Source organism: Engraulis encrasicolus, chromosome 19, assembly GCF_034702125.1.
Source record: "Engraulis encrasicolus isolate BLACKSEA-1 chromosome 19, IST_EnEncr_1.0, whole genome shotgun sequence".
In the NCBI taxonomy this organism is placed as follows: domain Eukaryota; kingdom Metazoa; phylum Chordata; class Actinopteri; order Clupeiformes; family Engraulidae; genus Engraulis; species Engraulis encrasicolus.
Window position 1 is genome coordinate 33,666,582 of NC_085875.1, and position 15,143 is coordinate 33,681,724.

The 15,143-nt window shown below is 40.4% G+C and overlaps 1 protein-coding gene across 1 annotated transcript; it reads right to left on the reverse strand.

Moving 5' to 3' along the window:
• Nucleotides 1-1,221: 1,221 nt before the first annotated feature.
• On the reverse strand, nucleotides 1,222-5,884 carry LOC134470123 (membrane-spanning 4-domains subfamily A member 8-like). The gene is made up of 7 exons (XM_063224142.1): nucleotides 5,834-5,884; nucleotides 3,466-3,655; nucleotides 2,934-3,050; nucleotides 2,687-2,743; nucleotides 1,933-2,112; nucleotides 1,465-1,599; nucleotides 1,222-1,368 (listed from the first exon to the last, which is right to left on the reverse strand). The coding sequence occupies exons 2-7, from the start codon at nucleotides 3,637-3,639 to the stop codon at nucleotides 1,312-1,314; spliced, it is 720 nt and encodes a 239-aa protein (XP_063080212.1). The 5' UTR covers nucleotides 3,640-3,655; nucleotides 5,834-5,884; the 3' UTR covers nucleotides 1,222-1,311.
• Between the last annotated feature and the right edge of the window lie 9,259 nt (nucleotides 5,885-15,143).

Genomic DNA, 15,143 nt, shown 5'->3' on the forward strand with positions numbered 1-15,143 from the left:
AAGAAAAGCAGGAGGGGTTGTCTTGTTGTCATAGGCCTAATGAAAATGTATGTTTTAAACAGAAGTTTTTAAATGATGTCTTCATCTAGCAGGTGTATTTTTCACCAAATTTCCCTCTCCAACCGCTTGCTAAATGGATTTGTTTTTTTGAAGGATAAACATAGGCTACTCCAAATGGGTGTGTTATGTGGTGTAAATTTGTACTAGGCCTAGATGATTTCAGTACAGGAGAACTTGAGAATAAAAAGAAGACGATGCATTAATTCATGCCCCGGTATGAGAACTTTGCAAGTACAATGCATAGCTGGCTGGTTAGAATTTCTTCATGTATTGTAATTTTGCAGTGCTCATGTGTGATGTATAGAATGCCGCACCCTGCGTCATCATGAACAAGCCCATTGCTGCTTCATCAAAATTCTTCACCATTCCCAATGTAGCCCAACCACCACCACCACCACCAAAAAGAAGACAGAAGAAGAAAAAAACAAATAGGCCTATACACCAAATTTACTTTGACTCACTATTTTGGCTGTAAAAGACATTATTTACAAACGGTACATAGCAACAATGATTAGGCTATTAGTAAATGCAAATGTTCTGTGCCAATATAAAAGTTATGACATCTATCGTCTTCATTTAAATCATATTTATCATATTATAGGCTCTGTAGTGGGCTAAGTAAATAGTGTGTATGGATCCCTTCAGTACAAACACGTGCAGGCCTAAAAAAAACCCAGAGCTTCCGTTTGTACCATCAAACACCTTTGTGTCTACTAAATGACATTTCATATACCTATCTGATTGTGCAGTTTGTTTGGATTGTGTGAGGAATGACTCATGGGAAGAAGTACTATGTTAACACAGCAGACACAGCGCAGTCACATAGATCCTGGAAGTTTCTCCTCCAAAGACCAGAAGGCATGAAACCATGAACTCACACAGTAGAAGTTAATTTCCCACTCGACTGTGCAGTCGTTGTTTGGTTATTACTCATTTACAAACATTTGTAAATGCTTTGTTAAATATGTATTATTATTAAATGTTAATAAAGTGTTTATAAAGCTGTGAATAGTTATTCTAAAATCAGAGAATGGCTAATGCCCTGATGACCCTCATCCATGACTAAAGTGTCTTGGAAAGAGGCATTTAACACCCCCCTGGTCCAGTCCATGGTGACTGTCCCTTATGTGTAGCTTACATAATTGTTAGTCCCTTAGAGAGCACCAGAAGTGTAATATATTAGGTTCTGAACTGGAAAAATTCACACGACAAAATGCAAGCATGTTTCTGCAATGTGAAGCTGTAACTGCACTAGGCTGTTGGATTTGACAGCATTTCATCTTGCCAAGGCTGGTGCAACTCAGGATCCTGTATGAGTGGAGAGAACATTTGAGACACTTGTCAATACAAAATACATCTTAAGAACTCAACAAAATCTCAGTTTGGTAGTCTGTAAGTTAATACCTCACTGACATGTTCAGCTCTTTCGCTTTCCTTCTTGCAAGGTGCCTGCAATGCCACGACACAGGCAGCGATGGCAACAAAAAGTTGTATGGTTGCAAAGACTACCATTGTGATCTCCATTCCAATTAACAGCACCTGGGGAAACATGAATCATGATTCAAATAATTTCCCTGTAATAATGTCGTATATTTACGAATATGTAATGATCTAGACAAAATAAAGCATGAATGACCAGAAAGGTTTGTTCATTTAGTGTAAATGGGTCCATGTAGATTACGTACTTTTTGTTTTGTGCGCTTCCTTTTATTAAAAAAAAACAATCCTCTGTTATTTTTAAACATAATTTCCAATACTCACAGCTGCCCTTGCATTTTGTGCCTTCTGAAGTGTTCAGTGTCAAATATGATTCAGATTGGTGATAATTATCAGTTAATATTACAATAAACAAAAAATAATGAAAAATAGTACCTCCGTAGAATTATTATATTTTTTGCAAATAGCAATATTTTCTTGTATGCCAGCTTCTTCACAGTTCTGGTCACTAGCAACTCTGGAGTCCACAAGCCAAGAGATGTCAACTGCATACATTACAATGGCAGTTATGGCGAAGGCAGCACTAGCCACATTCATTATCCCAGTAATGACAACCTGTGAAAGATTGCAAATACATACTCAGTGTTCGTGCACAATACAAATAAAGAATCAATACTAAATACTAATTGATGATCTTGGAGATGACCGGAACATGTCATGAATTGCATATAGGTATTTTGATGAAATACTGTAAATGTAGGTCCGCCCTATACTACACAACAGTGTCTACGTAAAATACAGAGCCTGCTGGCAGAAGGGTTACTAAGCAATGAGTTCGGAGAACAATACGTCTTTATGGTGCTCACATGATACAAGAGCATTTTGATGTAGTCTTTGTCTGTTTTAGAGTCCACCATATTCATCATAAGTCTATCAACTCTCAAATCAGTGTTCTTGGGTAGAGTGAGACGTTTACCACCACAAGCAGTTAATAAATAGCCATAGTTGTACCATGTTCGCCATTGGATTGATTGAGAGATACAATGAATTTTCATCTGTTCAGCAGGAAGTTCCTTGAGCTCACCAGAAACATGTTTATTTCCCTTAGTTCATTTGTTGGGCTCCGTACATGCTTGGTTTAAATAATATAATTGAAGTCAAGTGGACAAAGCAATCTCAGTAAACTCACCAGACATGGACTTGGGCATCTCTCCGCACATGTGCACATGACACCAAACCACATGAACTGAAAACAAAGTTCATTTTTTTAGATAAATAAATGTCTTTATGGAGAGGAGGACTGTGCTTTGAACACTGAAAGAGGTTCCACTGTTGCTGCTCAATACGCCTTTCATTCAAGTGAAGATTGACGATTTAACAAAATTGTAAAGTTACTGTATATGGTATTATAGTATGACCATCCGCTTATGCCTTACCAGTACTCCAAGCCAGATGGGAACTCCATAAACCGTGAATTCATTGTAGTAGGGATGAGATAACAATATGATTGTTCCAATACCGATGCTAAACAGTCCAATCAGGATCTGAATGGCCTGTGGAAAACACAAGACAGTTTGACATCTATATCCTACAAGACAGGTGCAATTTATCCACAAGACAGCATGCTTGACTTCATCACAAAGTTGTTGAACATTTGTCGTTACATTCGAACATTCATGAAACGCCTTAACAAATGAAGTAAGCATATACTTAGTAGCACAGGCCAGCAGCCTGAGTACTGCAGTAAACAGTATATTAGGCCTACGTTGCATATAACAAGCTACTCTTTAGGGCAGGGGAGGGGATATATGGTGTCAGGCCCCCAATATACTGCAATTTTAATGTCACAGCTTCACATGAAATATAACAACAGCTACCTTTTAGGGTGTGTTTTTGTAAGTGAAACAAAGCATACAGTATATGAGCTATCTCCACACATTACAGACGGAAAACAATTCAAGCATTTACCCCCAAGGTTGCCTGTGTTCCTCCAAATCTCTTCTTGAGCCTTTGAGACACTGAGCAGACTGGAGAGCAACAAAGATTGCCCAGTATTTGACAAAGCAAAGGACAGTTGCTTTTTTCATTGCTGGTCACTGTGAAAACAGTCACTCCTTCCATCTTGGTCACCGTCACTGACATCTTTTGGTATAACTGTCTGGTTGAGAAAGTATAGCATTATGTTAGGGGGAAAAGACGTTGGCATCCTCCCAGAAAAATATGGACATCTGATGAGGATAAGTAGAGACTAAATAATTCTTGATTGATTCACACTCAGCACACGGATTAAAATGTTAACACTTGTACTGCTGTACTGTAAACTTGTACAACTTGTTAAAATAGCCTCAGTAGAATTCAGAGCAGTTTCAATTGATTTCATTCTTTGCGTTTAGACACTGCTCGGGTAATCTGTTTTCCAACTAAAAGGGGGCCTAAGATGGCGGAGGAATTCTTTTCTGCATATGGACTGATGTATTAAGCAGCCATGCGTGTGTGGGCCATGCGGAGTATAACATGGCACATCCATCCAGAGTTGTAGGAAGTGGACGTAGACACATATGTAATTACAACAATATCACCATAAGTGTTGTAAATACTGTAGTGTTACATATGTTAGAGTACTTCTACTTCCTCTTTTTTAAATGTACTTTTTGGTCTTTTGACTTTGTTTGTATGATATAGGACAGTGAAGGAGTGACAGGAAGCAAGGGGGGAGAGACGGGGAAGGATCGGCAAAGGGCCCGGGCCGGAATCGAACCCGGGTCAGCCGCATAGCAGACGAGTGCCCTACCGTTAGTGAAACGCTAGGGGCCAGTACTTTTACTTCTACTTTATACAGCTCTGATTGGTACATTACTTACAACACAACAAGTCCACTACAGACAGTAATGGACAAAAAAGTCCTTCCTCATTGCCTGCCAACATTTTGGCTCAGAAACAAGTAACTTAACCTGAAGAAGGTCGGATGACCGAAACGTTGTATTAAAGTTTGTTGGTGGAATGGACAGTGTGCGGGATTTCTTTGCACTTGGCTCAGAAACAAGCACAGCATTCTCTAACATGGGCTTATAAATGTTATAAAATCTCATAATTCAGCCATTTTATAGAATGTGCCATATGTATGCACTACACATTCCATATACGGCAACATAAACATTGTAGGTCTACATGTGTTTGTGTGTCTCACTTATTATGAGGAAAAGGGGGAATGGGGAGCTTTTATAATAGCCTATATACATGTAGTGTTATAGAGCCATATAAGAAAGGTATACCCTATATGAATCATTTACATAACATGTACATTTATAACCAAAGCGACTAACAAACGAGGACATAGCCACCACAAGCAGATACAAAGTGCACAGGAAATATACAGTGCAGATGCAAGGAAAGGTTATTATATATTTCATTTGAGTAAAGTAGAGTACACACACACACAGACACACACACACACACACACACACACACACACACACACACACACACACACACACACACACACACACACACACACACACACACACACACACACACACACACACACACACACACACACACACACACAATGTCAAGAGTTTGGCCTGGGGATAGGGCAGTGCAAACATTAGTCTAGATAGTCACAAAAGAGGAGAGTCTTTACTTGCTTCTTTAGGGCTGCATTTTGGAAGTTTTATGTTCTACATCTATCTATTCCAGTGGTTCGGTGCGCCAGAGATTTCAGGGGTTCGTGGAATTTTGTTTGTGTTGAGGTTGTGACCAAAACTTGGCTTGCGAACATTATAATTAAGACAAAAGACAAAACCAAATTAAAACATGTTTTGGTCCCCATGCAAAGGCATTAAGATATTGATTAGTGTATCAAGCAAGAATCATTGTAATTAATCACTTCAATCCTTTTTCTGTGCATATACATGTGTAGTTTGGGTTGGGTGATGCGCGGCTTGTCTTTGGCACAAGTAAGGGGGTGCTTTAAGAAAAAATGTTAAGAACCACTGATCTATTCAACATCAGCCATTTCATCAAATGCATGTCCAACCTACAAGTCAGTTAACCAACTTTGTATTACAAGACACAGTTGCGAAATCGTCATACCTGTATCTAACTAGCCCTAATGTAGTTCTTGGTAGCCTACGTATTGTGTTATTTAAATTCCAATACTCAAGAAAGTATTCAGGAGACGCAAGACCAAGCATTTCCTGAAAATGGCAATTGAAGTATACACAGGAAGTGAGAAACACAAAGTTTAGACAATCATTTTAGCAATTTTAAGCACAACTCAAAGCACAGCAGTTATGGGATAGGTTAGATTGTGAATATATACAGTAAAATGACTTACGGGATACTATAGGATTCAGAGCCAACGTGTGCGTCTTTATGGTTTCCAAACAGGTACTACCGGTTGCGCTGTGTTGCCGCTTTCAGCAAGATCCAGCCCAGATTTGAACACCTCATAACAAGGATCATGTTTCAAGAAACCTATATGCCTACAGTGGGGTGCTCCCTGGGAGCCCCATTCTCACAAGTTGCTCCTGTTCACTAAATCTCATTGACGGCTGCATTTTCTCTATTCTTTTCTGGAACTTCAAACTTCGACTTTAAATTAAATCTGTTTAGTCATTTACATTTTAATGTGAATTACCAATAAGATGCCAACTTGTGCCAAAGACTAAAGCAGTAATAATAAAATAATAATAAAAAAACCCTCAAAACTCTGATTTACAAGCCAAATGTTTAATTTGTAAATATATCAAACAAATCCATATGCACTTTTCTTTCTATTCTTTTTTTTCTAATTAATTTTCATATTATCATATGAATATGACAGCATTTGCCTTCACTATAAATGGTTTATAAGGAACTCATTATTCCTTTTCATTGCACATGCATTGGCGGTTACCAGCCAACCTTAAGATGGATCATGGGGAACCTAAAAGTTCCCAGAGGAACCCTTGAAGTTCACTGAAGAGCCTCAGTACAGTTCCCCTAGGGAATCTTCAGCAATGGCAATCAAACCTTTGGGTTCCTGAATTCTATGAGGAACCTTCAAGAAAAGCTGAGGTCTCTTTCAAGAACCAGTTTGTCACATATGGCCTAAGGTTCAATTGAATGGCTCCTGCACAGCAGGGCTGGACTGGCCAACTGGCATAGCGGGCATTTCCCGGTGGGCTGCAAACCCTTGAGGGCCTCTATTTTCAGAAAAGTAAAAAATATATATATTTGCGTTGCTAATTATGAAGGGGCCCTGTCACAGACTGAGCTGTGACGCTCACGCAGCCAATAGCGTCCAGGCAGCAATTAAGCCGGCATTTTCAACCATGCTGCACTGACGCCGACTGTGTTTCACTTTTCATTCATCTGTATACTGTTTTCATTCCCAGGTTCATTGTTCAGTCATTAACCACCTTCATTTGCCATAACTTTTACCCATCATTGTTCCTAAGAGTGCAGGGAGGCCTACCAGCATTTCTTATGTTTCAATGACCCATTTTTACCGCGTTTCAAATTGCGCATTTCATAGCGTTACCCATTCATCATCTTTCATCTGTTTACCAGTGTAAGGTTAAAAATCACCACTTGAGCAGGCTATTTCAAATTAAGTTTATTTAGTTAAAAGATTGTAAAGCAAACATTTCTGATTCAGTTAATCACCAACTTACCAGCAGCAGTCACTTCCTTATTGAGAGAGTCATCCTGCTACAGGCCCTTTAAGACAAAAGTGCCCAGGCCCTATTTCTCCCCAGTCCAGCCCTGATAAACATGTTCTACCTCATGCCATTCCATTTCATATTATGCACACTGCCATCATGCAAAGTCGTTTTTATTGCCATGACATTTTGGAAGAACGCATGAGCCTATTTCTCCCCCAGCCCAGTTCTGCTGCACTGTGACAAACTGAAGGTTCTTTTGGTAAATTTTAATGTGTGTAGTTCATGTTTATGTCTTTTCCTTGTTTCAACACAAACCACTGAACAAAATTACTTGATTTTTTTACACATAATGATGGGCATTTACATGTCTTGTAGAAAAAGAATTTCAGTTAGGCTACTTGACAGTTGAGAGACGCATGTTCTGATTTTCAAGTTCATTTTTCCTTTTTTGCCCACGCAGTCATCCAGATCAATTTAGGCTAAATTACATTACATTGTACACATCACAACATTAGAGCACATGTAAGAATATATCCCCTCAATTTATCACAGCGCAAAAATGTGCAAGCATATAACAACACAGTAAAAAATGTAGTATGAAGTCAACACTTAGGGAGTACTCTGGGACCAAATACACTCTGGAAGATGTTAAGTCAACTCTCCCATGTTGAATTAACACTGTTCTTTTTTTGTCATTCTATGAACTCATAACAACATGTATTCATTTTTACAGCTGGAAACGGCTCTCCTATAGGGTTGGATTAGGCAATGTCCATAGGCTGATACCACGGAACATCCTGCATAAAATAAAGACACAACATTTCAGAGACTGGCCAACATAAAATAAGGATTTAAAACAACATTTATACATAGGCCTACTTTGTATTTACATATTATAAAAGGATTTACAAAAACATTCTTGGTCTGGCCATACCATATGTTAGAGCCATTATGGAATTTTGCATATTTAGGAATATCTTTTAGAATATTAGAATTCATATATTTAGTTTTTTGCCATTTATAGCATATTTATTTAATGAAAGGGTTTACTGTAAGTTTGGAGTAATTTAACCGTCATTTAGATTCGGGACTTTTAATTTGATTGCGTGCGTAAAAAAAGAAGACTCATCCTCAGAACTGAAGGAACACTGGAAGGAGCTAGACGAACTTGTGGAGTACGGATGTATATAGTTTTTCGACCGTGCTCGCTGTGTAATTAGGAAAACACGACATTGTATTTGAAAACTCTTTTTGTTAAACCCTTTTTTAATAGATAAAGATTTTTTGTTTACGAAGAACCCAGCTTGCTCGCGTCATTCTTTTCAAAAGTGCTTCTTGAGTTCGGAATGACACAGATATTGGATACTAATTTCTGGACCTATGGATAACACTGATTGGGAGGGCTGAACTCTGTTGAAGTTTGTAATGTTTGCATCTGATTTCATCCCATTTGTTAACATGTAGGTCTATAATCTGGCCCAGAGGATCAGGGACTGTGTTTCTCAAAAGCTTTTCCAATAGGAAATTGCATTGAAACTAACAATGGCTAACGTAGTAAGCAACCATGGCTTCGAGAAATGCATCCCAGATTCAGACACAATGTGTAGGGAAAAGAGAACTGAGTGGAAGTTACGTATGACAAGGCCAGACTATATTCTTGGTAGGCCTATCTTGTTGCTGTGCTCTCCAACCTGTTCAGCGGTTTCCTCTTTGCAAGTCTTTAATTCCAAGACAAAGGCATTGATGGCTGCACACAGTTGTAGGATTGCAAAGATTGCCATTAGAACTTCCGCTCCTATGAGAAACAGTACCTAGGAAACATTAAAAAAGAGATCATGTGTAATGCATAATGTTCCTCTGCCATCCAAAGGGTACATTTTGCTAGTCATTCATCCATGTGTAATATTTCGTTTGACAACAGGCTTAATGTGAAGTATTGTCAATATTCTATAAAACAACTTAATAAATAACAGGATGACAAAGAGAAAAGGCATTTCAGGTAGTAAAATAAAAAATAATTTGTGCAAAAATAATTGCGACCTTGAAAATCACCATATTTTGCAGAAAGTTTAGTCAATTTTATGAATCCAAATAGTACTACCTGTACATTGGTGTTATGTGTTTTGCATATGACAGTATTTTTTTCCGTTTCAGGTGTTGTTGGCCCCATTGGACCACCATATTCATAACAGCCTTGACTACGGTAGTATTCCACCAAATGCCCAATGTCGTCTGCATATGTTGAAATAGCAGTAAGAGCAAAGACAGCACTTATGAGGCTCATGGTCCCAGCGATGGCAAGCTGTGGAAAATTACAAGTACATACTCAGACTCGTGTGTACAGTACAACGGTAGGCTATAAATAATAAACAATGCCAAATATTCAGTGATCACTGACAAGACTAGGGTGTTAGGGATTTGGACTTTTGAGTTTGTTTTGGACTTAGCACAGGCGGACTTTGCATTAGGCAAACTTAGGCAATTGTCTAGGGATCCAACCAAATCTGCCCTCCGTATATACGGCCCACCCCAGATAAACACAAAAAAGTAGGCCTGATCTTAATTTGTCACTTATGTAAAGTAATCGAAGATACGAGACAAAACACTAAAATAGCACCTTTGCTCCTTCCATGCCAATAAGGTGGCATGTTTAAAGGATGACACTAAAACACTAAAACACTAAAATAGCACCTTTGCTCCTTCCATGCCAATAAGGTGGCATGTTTAAAGGATGACTTTATATGGGCAGTATATACAGTATAGGCCTACCCACCATAAAAAAGTAGACTACACCACTGGGCGGGCCCATGCAAAGAGGCTATGCAGAATGCACCACATTCTGACCAGGTGCAGGGATATAAAACCAAGCAATTTTCCTCATATCCCTTTGTAATTGCTTGGTTTTATATCCAGAAATTTTGAAGTCTAGTTTGAAGTGTAGTAGTAATCTCAGTAAACTTACCAGACATGGACTAGGCGACTTCTTTGGACAAATGCACATGACCCCAAACAACATAAACTGAAAACAGGTAAAGTGATTAATATCAAATATGTACAGTGCATGTACAAAACCCACATGGACCAATAAAACAACCTTAAATGTTATTAAACAGTATACTAAGGAACATAAGACTTGTGTCAGAAGCACTTTTTCAAGGTAGCAAAGCACAATAAAAGCAGTAAAGACGAAAGACATAGTACCACAACAGAAGCCCATGGCCAATGATGTTATTTTTTGTATTAATAATTCCGAATTAAATAGTTCAGTCGAGTTTACTTTGATCTTTCCTTTAATTCCAAATTAAAATGAGTTTACATGACGCTTTCAACGTGGAAATGGGAGCTTGCGTAAATTCTACCAGGGAGACTCGAATTTCTCGGCTGTCAAACTTACTAGGCTAACCATCCAATCTCCCTTTTGACAGATCATACATGCGTCATCATTGCCCAGGATCGTCAACCAATCACAACGCGAGATTGGGGATTTCCCCGTTACGCATCACTCAGGCATCGTTCCCTCTCAGCCAATGGATCGCATTCACGTTTGTTTAAAAATCAGTCACTCATTCTGATCTCTGCTTTGAGGGCGAGTGCGCATGACGGTTTGTACTGAGGCTGACGGCGGGAAGTTCGAGTCTGAAGTGGCGTTTGACATTTCCATTCACTGTTTCCCCCCCTTTTTTGTTTTGGTTTTCTTTTGTTGATTTGTTAGAGTAGTTAGAGGCTGTGAGCAGTAAGGTTCGGTAAGAATACCGGCCGACGGCCTGTATAGGTCCGGTATACGGTATCCTTGCGACTCTTCTGCCATGGCGGGGAGTCAGAGTGGGGAAGGGGATGAGCATAGTATGGATGGAATTCAGGAGGAGGATCGTAGTTGGAATTTGAGGAGGATGAGTGGACGTGACTTGAAAAGGTCTAGACCTGGGTCGGCGTCTGAAAGTGAGGAAGGCAGGGAGAAGTGTTCTTTTGTGGTTGTGAGGTTTGACGGGGATGGTGTCAAACATATGGATCCTATTAAATTGACGACTGTACTTAAAAAGCAGGTTGGATTGATCAATAATGCCAGAGTGTTGGACGACGGTAATTTGTTGGTTGGGTGTGTTTCTGAGGATCAGGTTGTGAAAGCTGAACGACTGCAGACTGTTGGGAAGGCAAAGGTGGTGAAAGTTGTGAGAGTTGGAACTGAAGGGTGCAAAGGGGTTATTACTGGAATTCCCGTGACAATGCAAATAGGTGAGTTGGTTAAGGGACTGAGGGAGAAATGTGAAGCTGTTGTGAGTGCAAAGCGTTTGACAAGGGGTGCTGAGAAGAAAGACACGGAGTCTATTGTGATTCATTTCAGTTCTAGAACTCTTCCCACTGAGCTGTATTTAGGTTATATGCGATACAGAGTGAGAGAATTCATGCATAAGCCTCTGCGGTGTTTTAAGTGTCAGAAATTTGGTCACGCTGCCAAGGCGTGTAAAGGGGTACAAACGTGCGCGAAGTGTGGAGGTGCTCATGAATATGGGAAATGTGGCGAGGGGGCAGTGCTGAAATGCTGTAATTGTGGAGGGGCACATAGTGCCACGTTCTGGGGATGTGAGGTTATGAGGCAAGAAACGGTGATCCATAATGTGAAAGTGAAAGACAAAGTGTCCTATGCTGAAGCTACTAGGAGACTGGGTCTCCCTAGGAACAATGGTAAGCCTGCTCATGTGAGTGGGGAAACAACTGCAGTCGTGAATAAGGAGGTGGGGCGTGCGCCTGTTTCAGTGAAGGAATATAGCTGGAGGGAGAAAAGGGACCTGGTAATATTTATTGCAGGGGTGATTAATGCAACAGCAGAAGTGAAGTCCAAGACTGAGAGAATTAAAATAATTACGAAGGCAGCAATCCAACATCTGGGTATGGTGGATTTAAAGTGGGAAGAGGTGAGAGATGGTCTCTGTGTGGTGGCGCCCAGCCAAGATAGCGAATGATTATTAAGTTTATGATTATTCTACAATGCAACGCAAGGAGTTTATTGGCAAATGGTCAGGAATTTAAAAAATATGTGAGTGACATGTGTATAAAACCAGATGTGATATGCATTCAAGAGACATGGCTTCAGTCAAGATTTGATTTTGTTTTGTTTGATTATGTTGTTATTAGGAGGGAGGGGAGTGGGGGGGGGTGCAACCTTTGTAAAACAGGGTATACCATATAGGGTTTTGGGAATAGGACAAGAACAAGAATATGTGGTGGTGGAGATTTGGGTAGAGGCAAGGAGAGTGGTTATTATAAATTATTACAACCCATGTAAACGGCTAGTGCTTATTGATTTGGAGAAAATAGAAGGACAAGATGGAGGGAATGTGGTGTGGGCCGGGGATTTGAATGCACACAGTTCACTGTGGGGAGGGAGTAGTACTGATTGCAATGGGCAGGTAGTTGAAGAGCTGCTAAGTGAAAAGAATTTAGTCTGCCTGAATGATGGTAGGGGGACTAGGTTTGATATGAGATCAGGGCGTGAGTCAGTGCTGGATCTTACACTTTCTTCATCTAGGATGGCGCCAAGGTGTATCTGGGAAGTACATGAAGAGGTTATGGGGAGTGATCACTATCCTATTATTTGTACAGTAGATATTGCTGTCAGTCTAAGGTCAGGAATGAGACCTGGGAGGTGGATCTTTCAAAAGGCGAATTGGGAGAGATTTAGAGAGATTAGCGACTTGTATCTCAGGTCAGTCCCAAACACTATTAGTGTTGAGGAATATGAGAAGGAGGTGCGACAGAGGCTCTGTATGGCTGCTAGGGAAGCAATCCCTAAAAGTTCAGGTAAACTACGTAAGGCTGCAGTTCCTTGGTGGAATGAGGAGTGTGAGAAGGCTGTAAAAGCCAGGATCAGTGCTTTTAGGAAATTGAGACACACTCATAATTTTGAACATTTGATTGAATATAAACAGGCACATGCAGTGGTCACAAAGGAATTAGACAAAGGAAAAGAACGTACTGGAGAGATTACTGCAGCTCAATAGGAAGCAATGTGGAAATAACTGAAGTGTGGGGTATGGTTCGAAAAATGGAAGGTAACAGGAAAGAATGGAATTACCCCATTCTTTCAAATGGTGACCAGCTGGCAGTCTCTGATATGGACAAAGCAGAAATTATTGTATCAACTCTAAGCAGAGTGCACAGTTCTGATAATTTGTCAGAGAGTGAAAAGCGTGGTAGAGAGAGGACTATGAATGACTTTGATGGTATTATTCAGAAGAAAGACAAATCAGAGGATAAATATAATGTCCCATTCACGTTGCTGGAAGTTAAAAATGCTTTGGAGACATGTAGAAATTCAGCCCCTGGACAGGACGAAGTGTGCTACCGAATGCTGTCTCATCTGAGTGATGAAAGTTTGATGACAATTTTAACTCTGTATAATAGGGTATGGGAGGAGGGGCATATCCCCGCAGGATGGAAAGAAGCGGTTATCGTGCCCATAAAAAAACCAGGGAAAGATGCAAGCAACCCAGTTAATTATCGTCCAATTGCGTTGACCTCTCAGTTGGGTAAACTCATGGAAAAGCTTGTCAGTGGACGATTGATGCACTTTGTTGAGGAAAGGGGGTTGATGACTAGGTTTCAAAGTGGTTTCAGGAAAGGGAGGAATACGATTGACTCCATAATAAGTCTGGAAGATGAAATCAGAAAGGCCCAGGTAAACAAAGAAACGGTTGTGGCTGTGTTCCTAGATGTTGAAAAAGCGTATGACATGCTTTGGGTGGAGGGCCTTTTAATTAAGTTACACTTGCTGGGGGTTGGGGGGAATTTGTTTAATTAGGTTATGGAGTTTTTGAGGAACAGGTGTATACAGGTCAAAATAGGAATGGACATTTCGCGAAAATGCTCAGTTGAAAATGGAACTCCACAAGGGAGTGTGATTAGCCCTTTATTGTTCAACATAATGATCAACGATATTTTTTCTTCTATTCAGCCTGATGTGGGTCAGTCCCTATTTGCGGATGATGGTGCGCTATGGAAGAGGGGAAGGAATGTGCAGTATACCTTGAAAAAAGTACAGGAGGCGTTGACCCTTGTGGAGGACTGGGGAAGAAAGTGGGGTTTTAGGTTCTCTGTTGAGAAAACGAAAGCAGTATTTTTTGCCAGGAAGAAGATCTGTGATAGTCAACAGCTGTATCTATATGGCCGCCCAGTTGAAAGGGTCTCTTCTTTTAAGTTCCTGGGGGTGTTTTTTGATACCAGACTCACATGGAGGACCCATGTCTCCAGAGTAGTGGATAATTGCAAAAATGTCCTGAATCTGATGAGATGTCTGGCTGAGAGGGAGTGGGGAGCGGATATGGCCTCTCTTAAAATGATTTACATATATCTAATACGATCTAGGATTGATTATGGGTGCCTGGTATATGCGTCTGCAGCGCTGTCAACTCTGGCTAAGCTAGATGTAGTACAAGCAGCGGCATTGAGAGTGTGTCTTGGTGCTGTGAAATCTTCTCCAGTTTGCTCCCTCCAGGTTATGACTGGTGAAATGCCTCTGAGTTTGAGGAGACGTCAATTGCAAGCCAATTACTGGATTAATGTGATGGGTCAACGTCCTGATCATCCTGTCAGAAATGTAATTGTGCCAAGCTGGGAGAGAGGGGTGGCATCTTTATCTAGCTTTGGTTGGACTGCTGAAGATGTGGCCAGAGACCTGAATGTTCTGCAGAGGGCATTTTGCCCAGGGGTGTTATGGCCTTCCGTTCCTCTATGGCAGCTGGAAGTCCCAGTTATTGACCTGGCATTACTTAAGATAAAGGAACGTGATCCTGAGGTGGAGCTGAGACCTATGTTTTACTGTCATGTGGGGGATGCTTATAAAGACTGTCTCTTAATGTTCACAGATGGCTCAAAGAACCAAGACACAGGAGTTACTGGGGCGGCATTTGTGGTTCAGGGAATGGAAGTGCAGGCGGTAGAGAGAACCTCTGATATGTTAAGTGTATATGCTGTTGAACTGTATGCCATTCTGATGGCTGT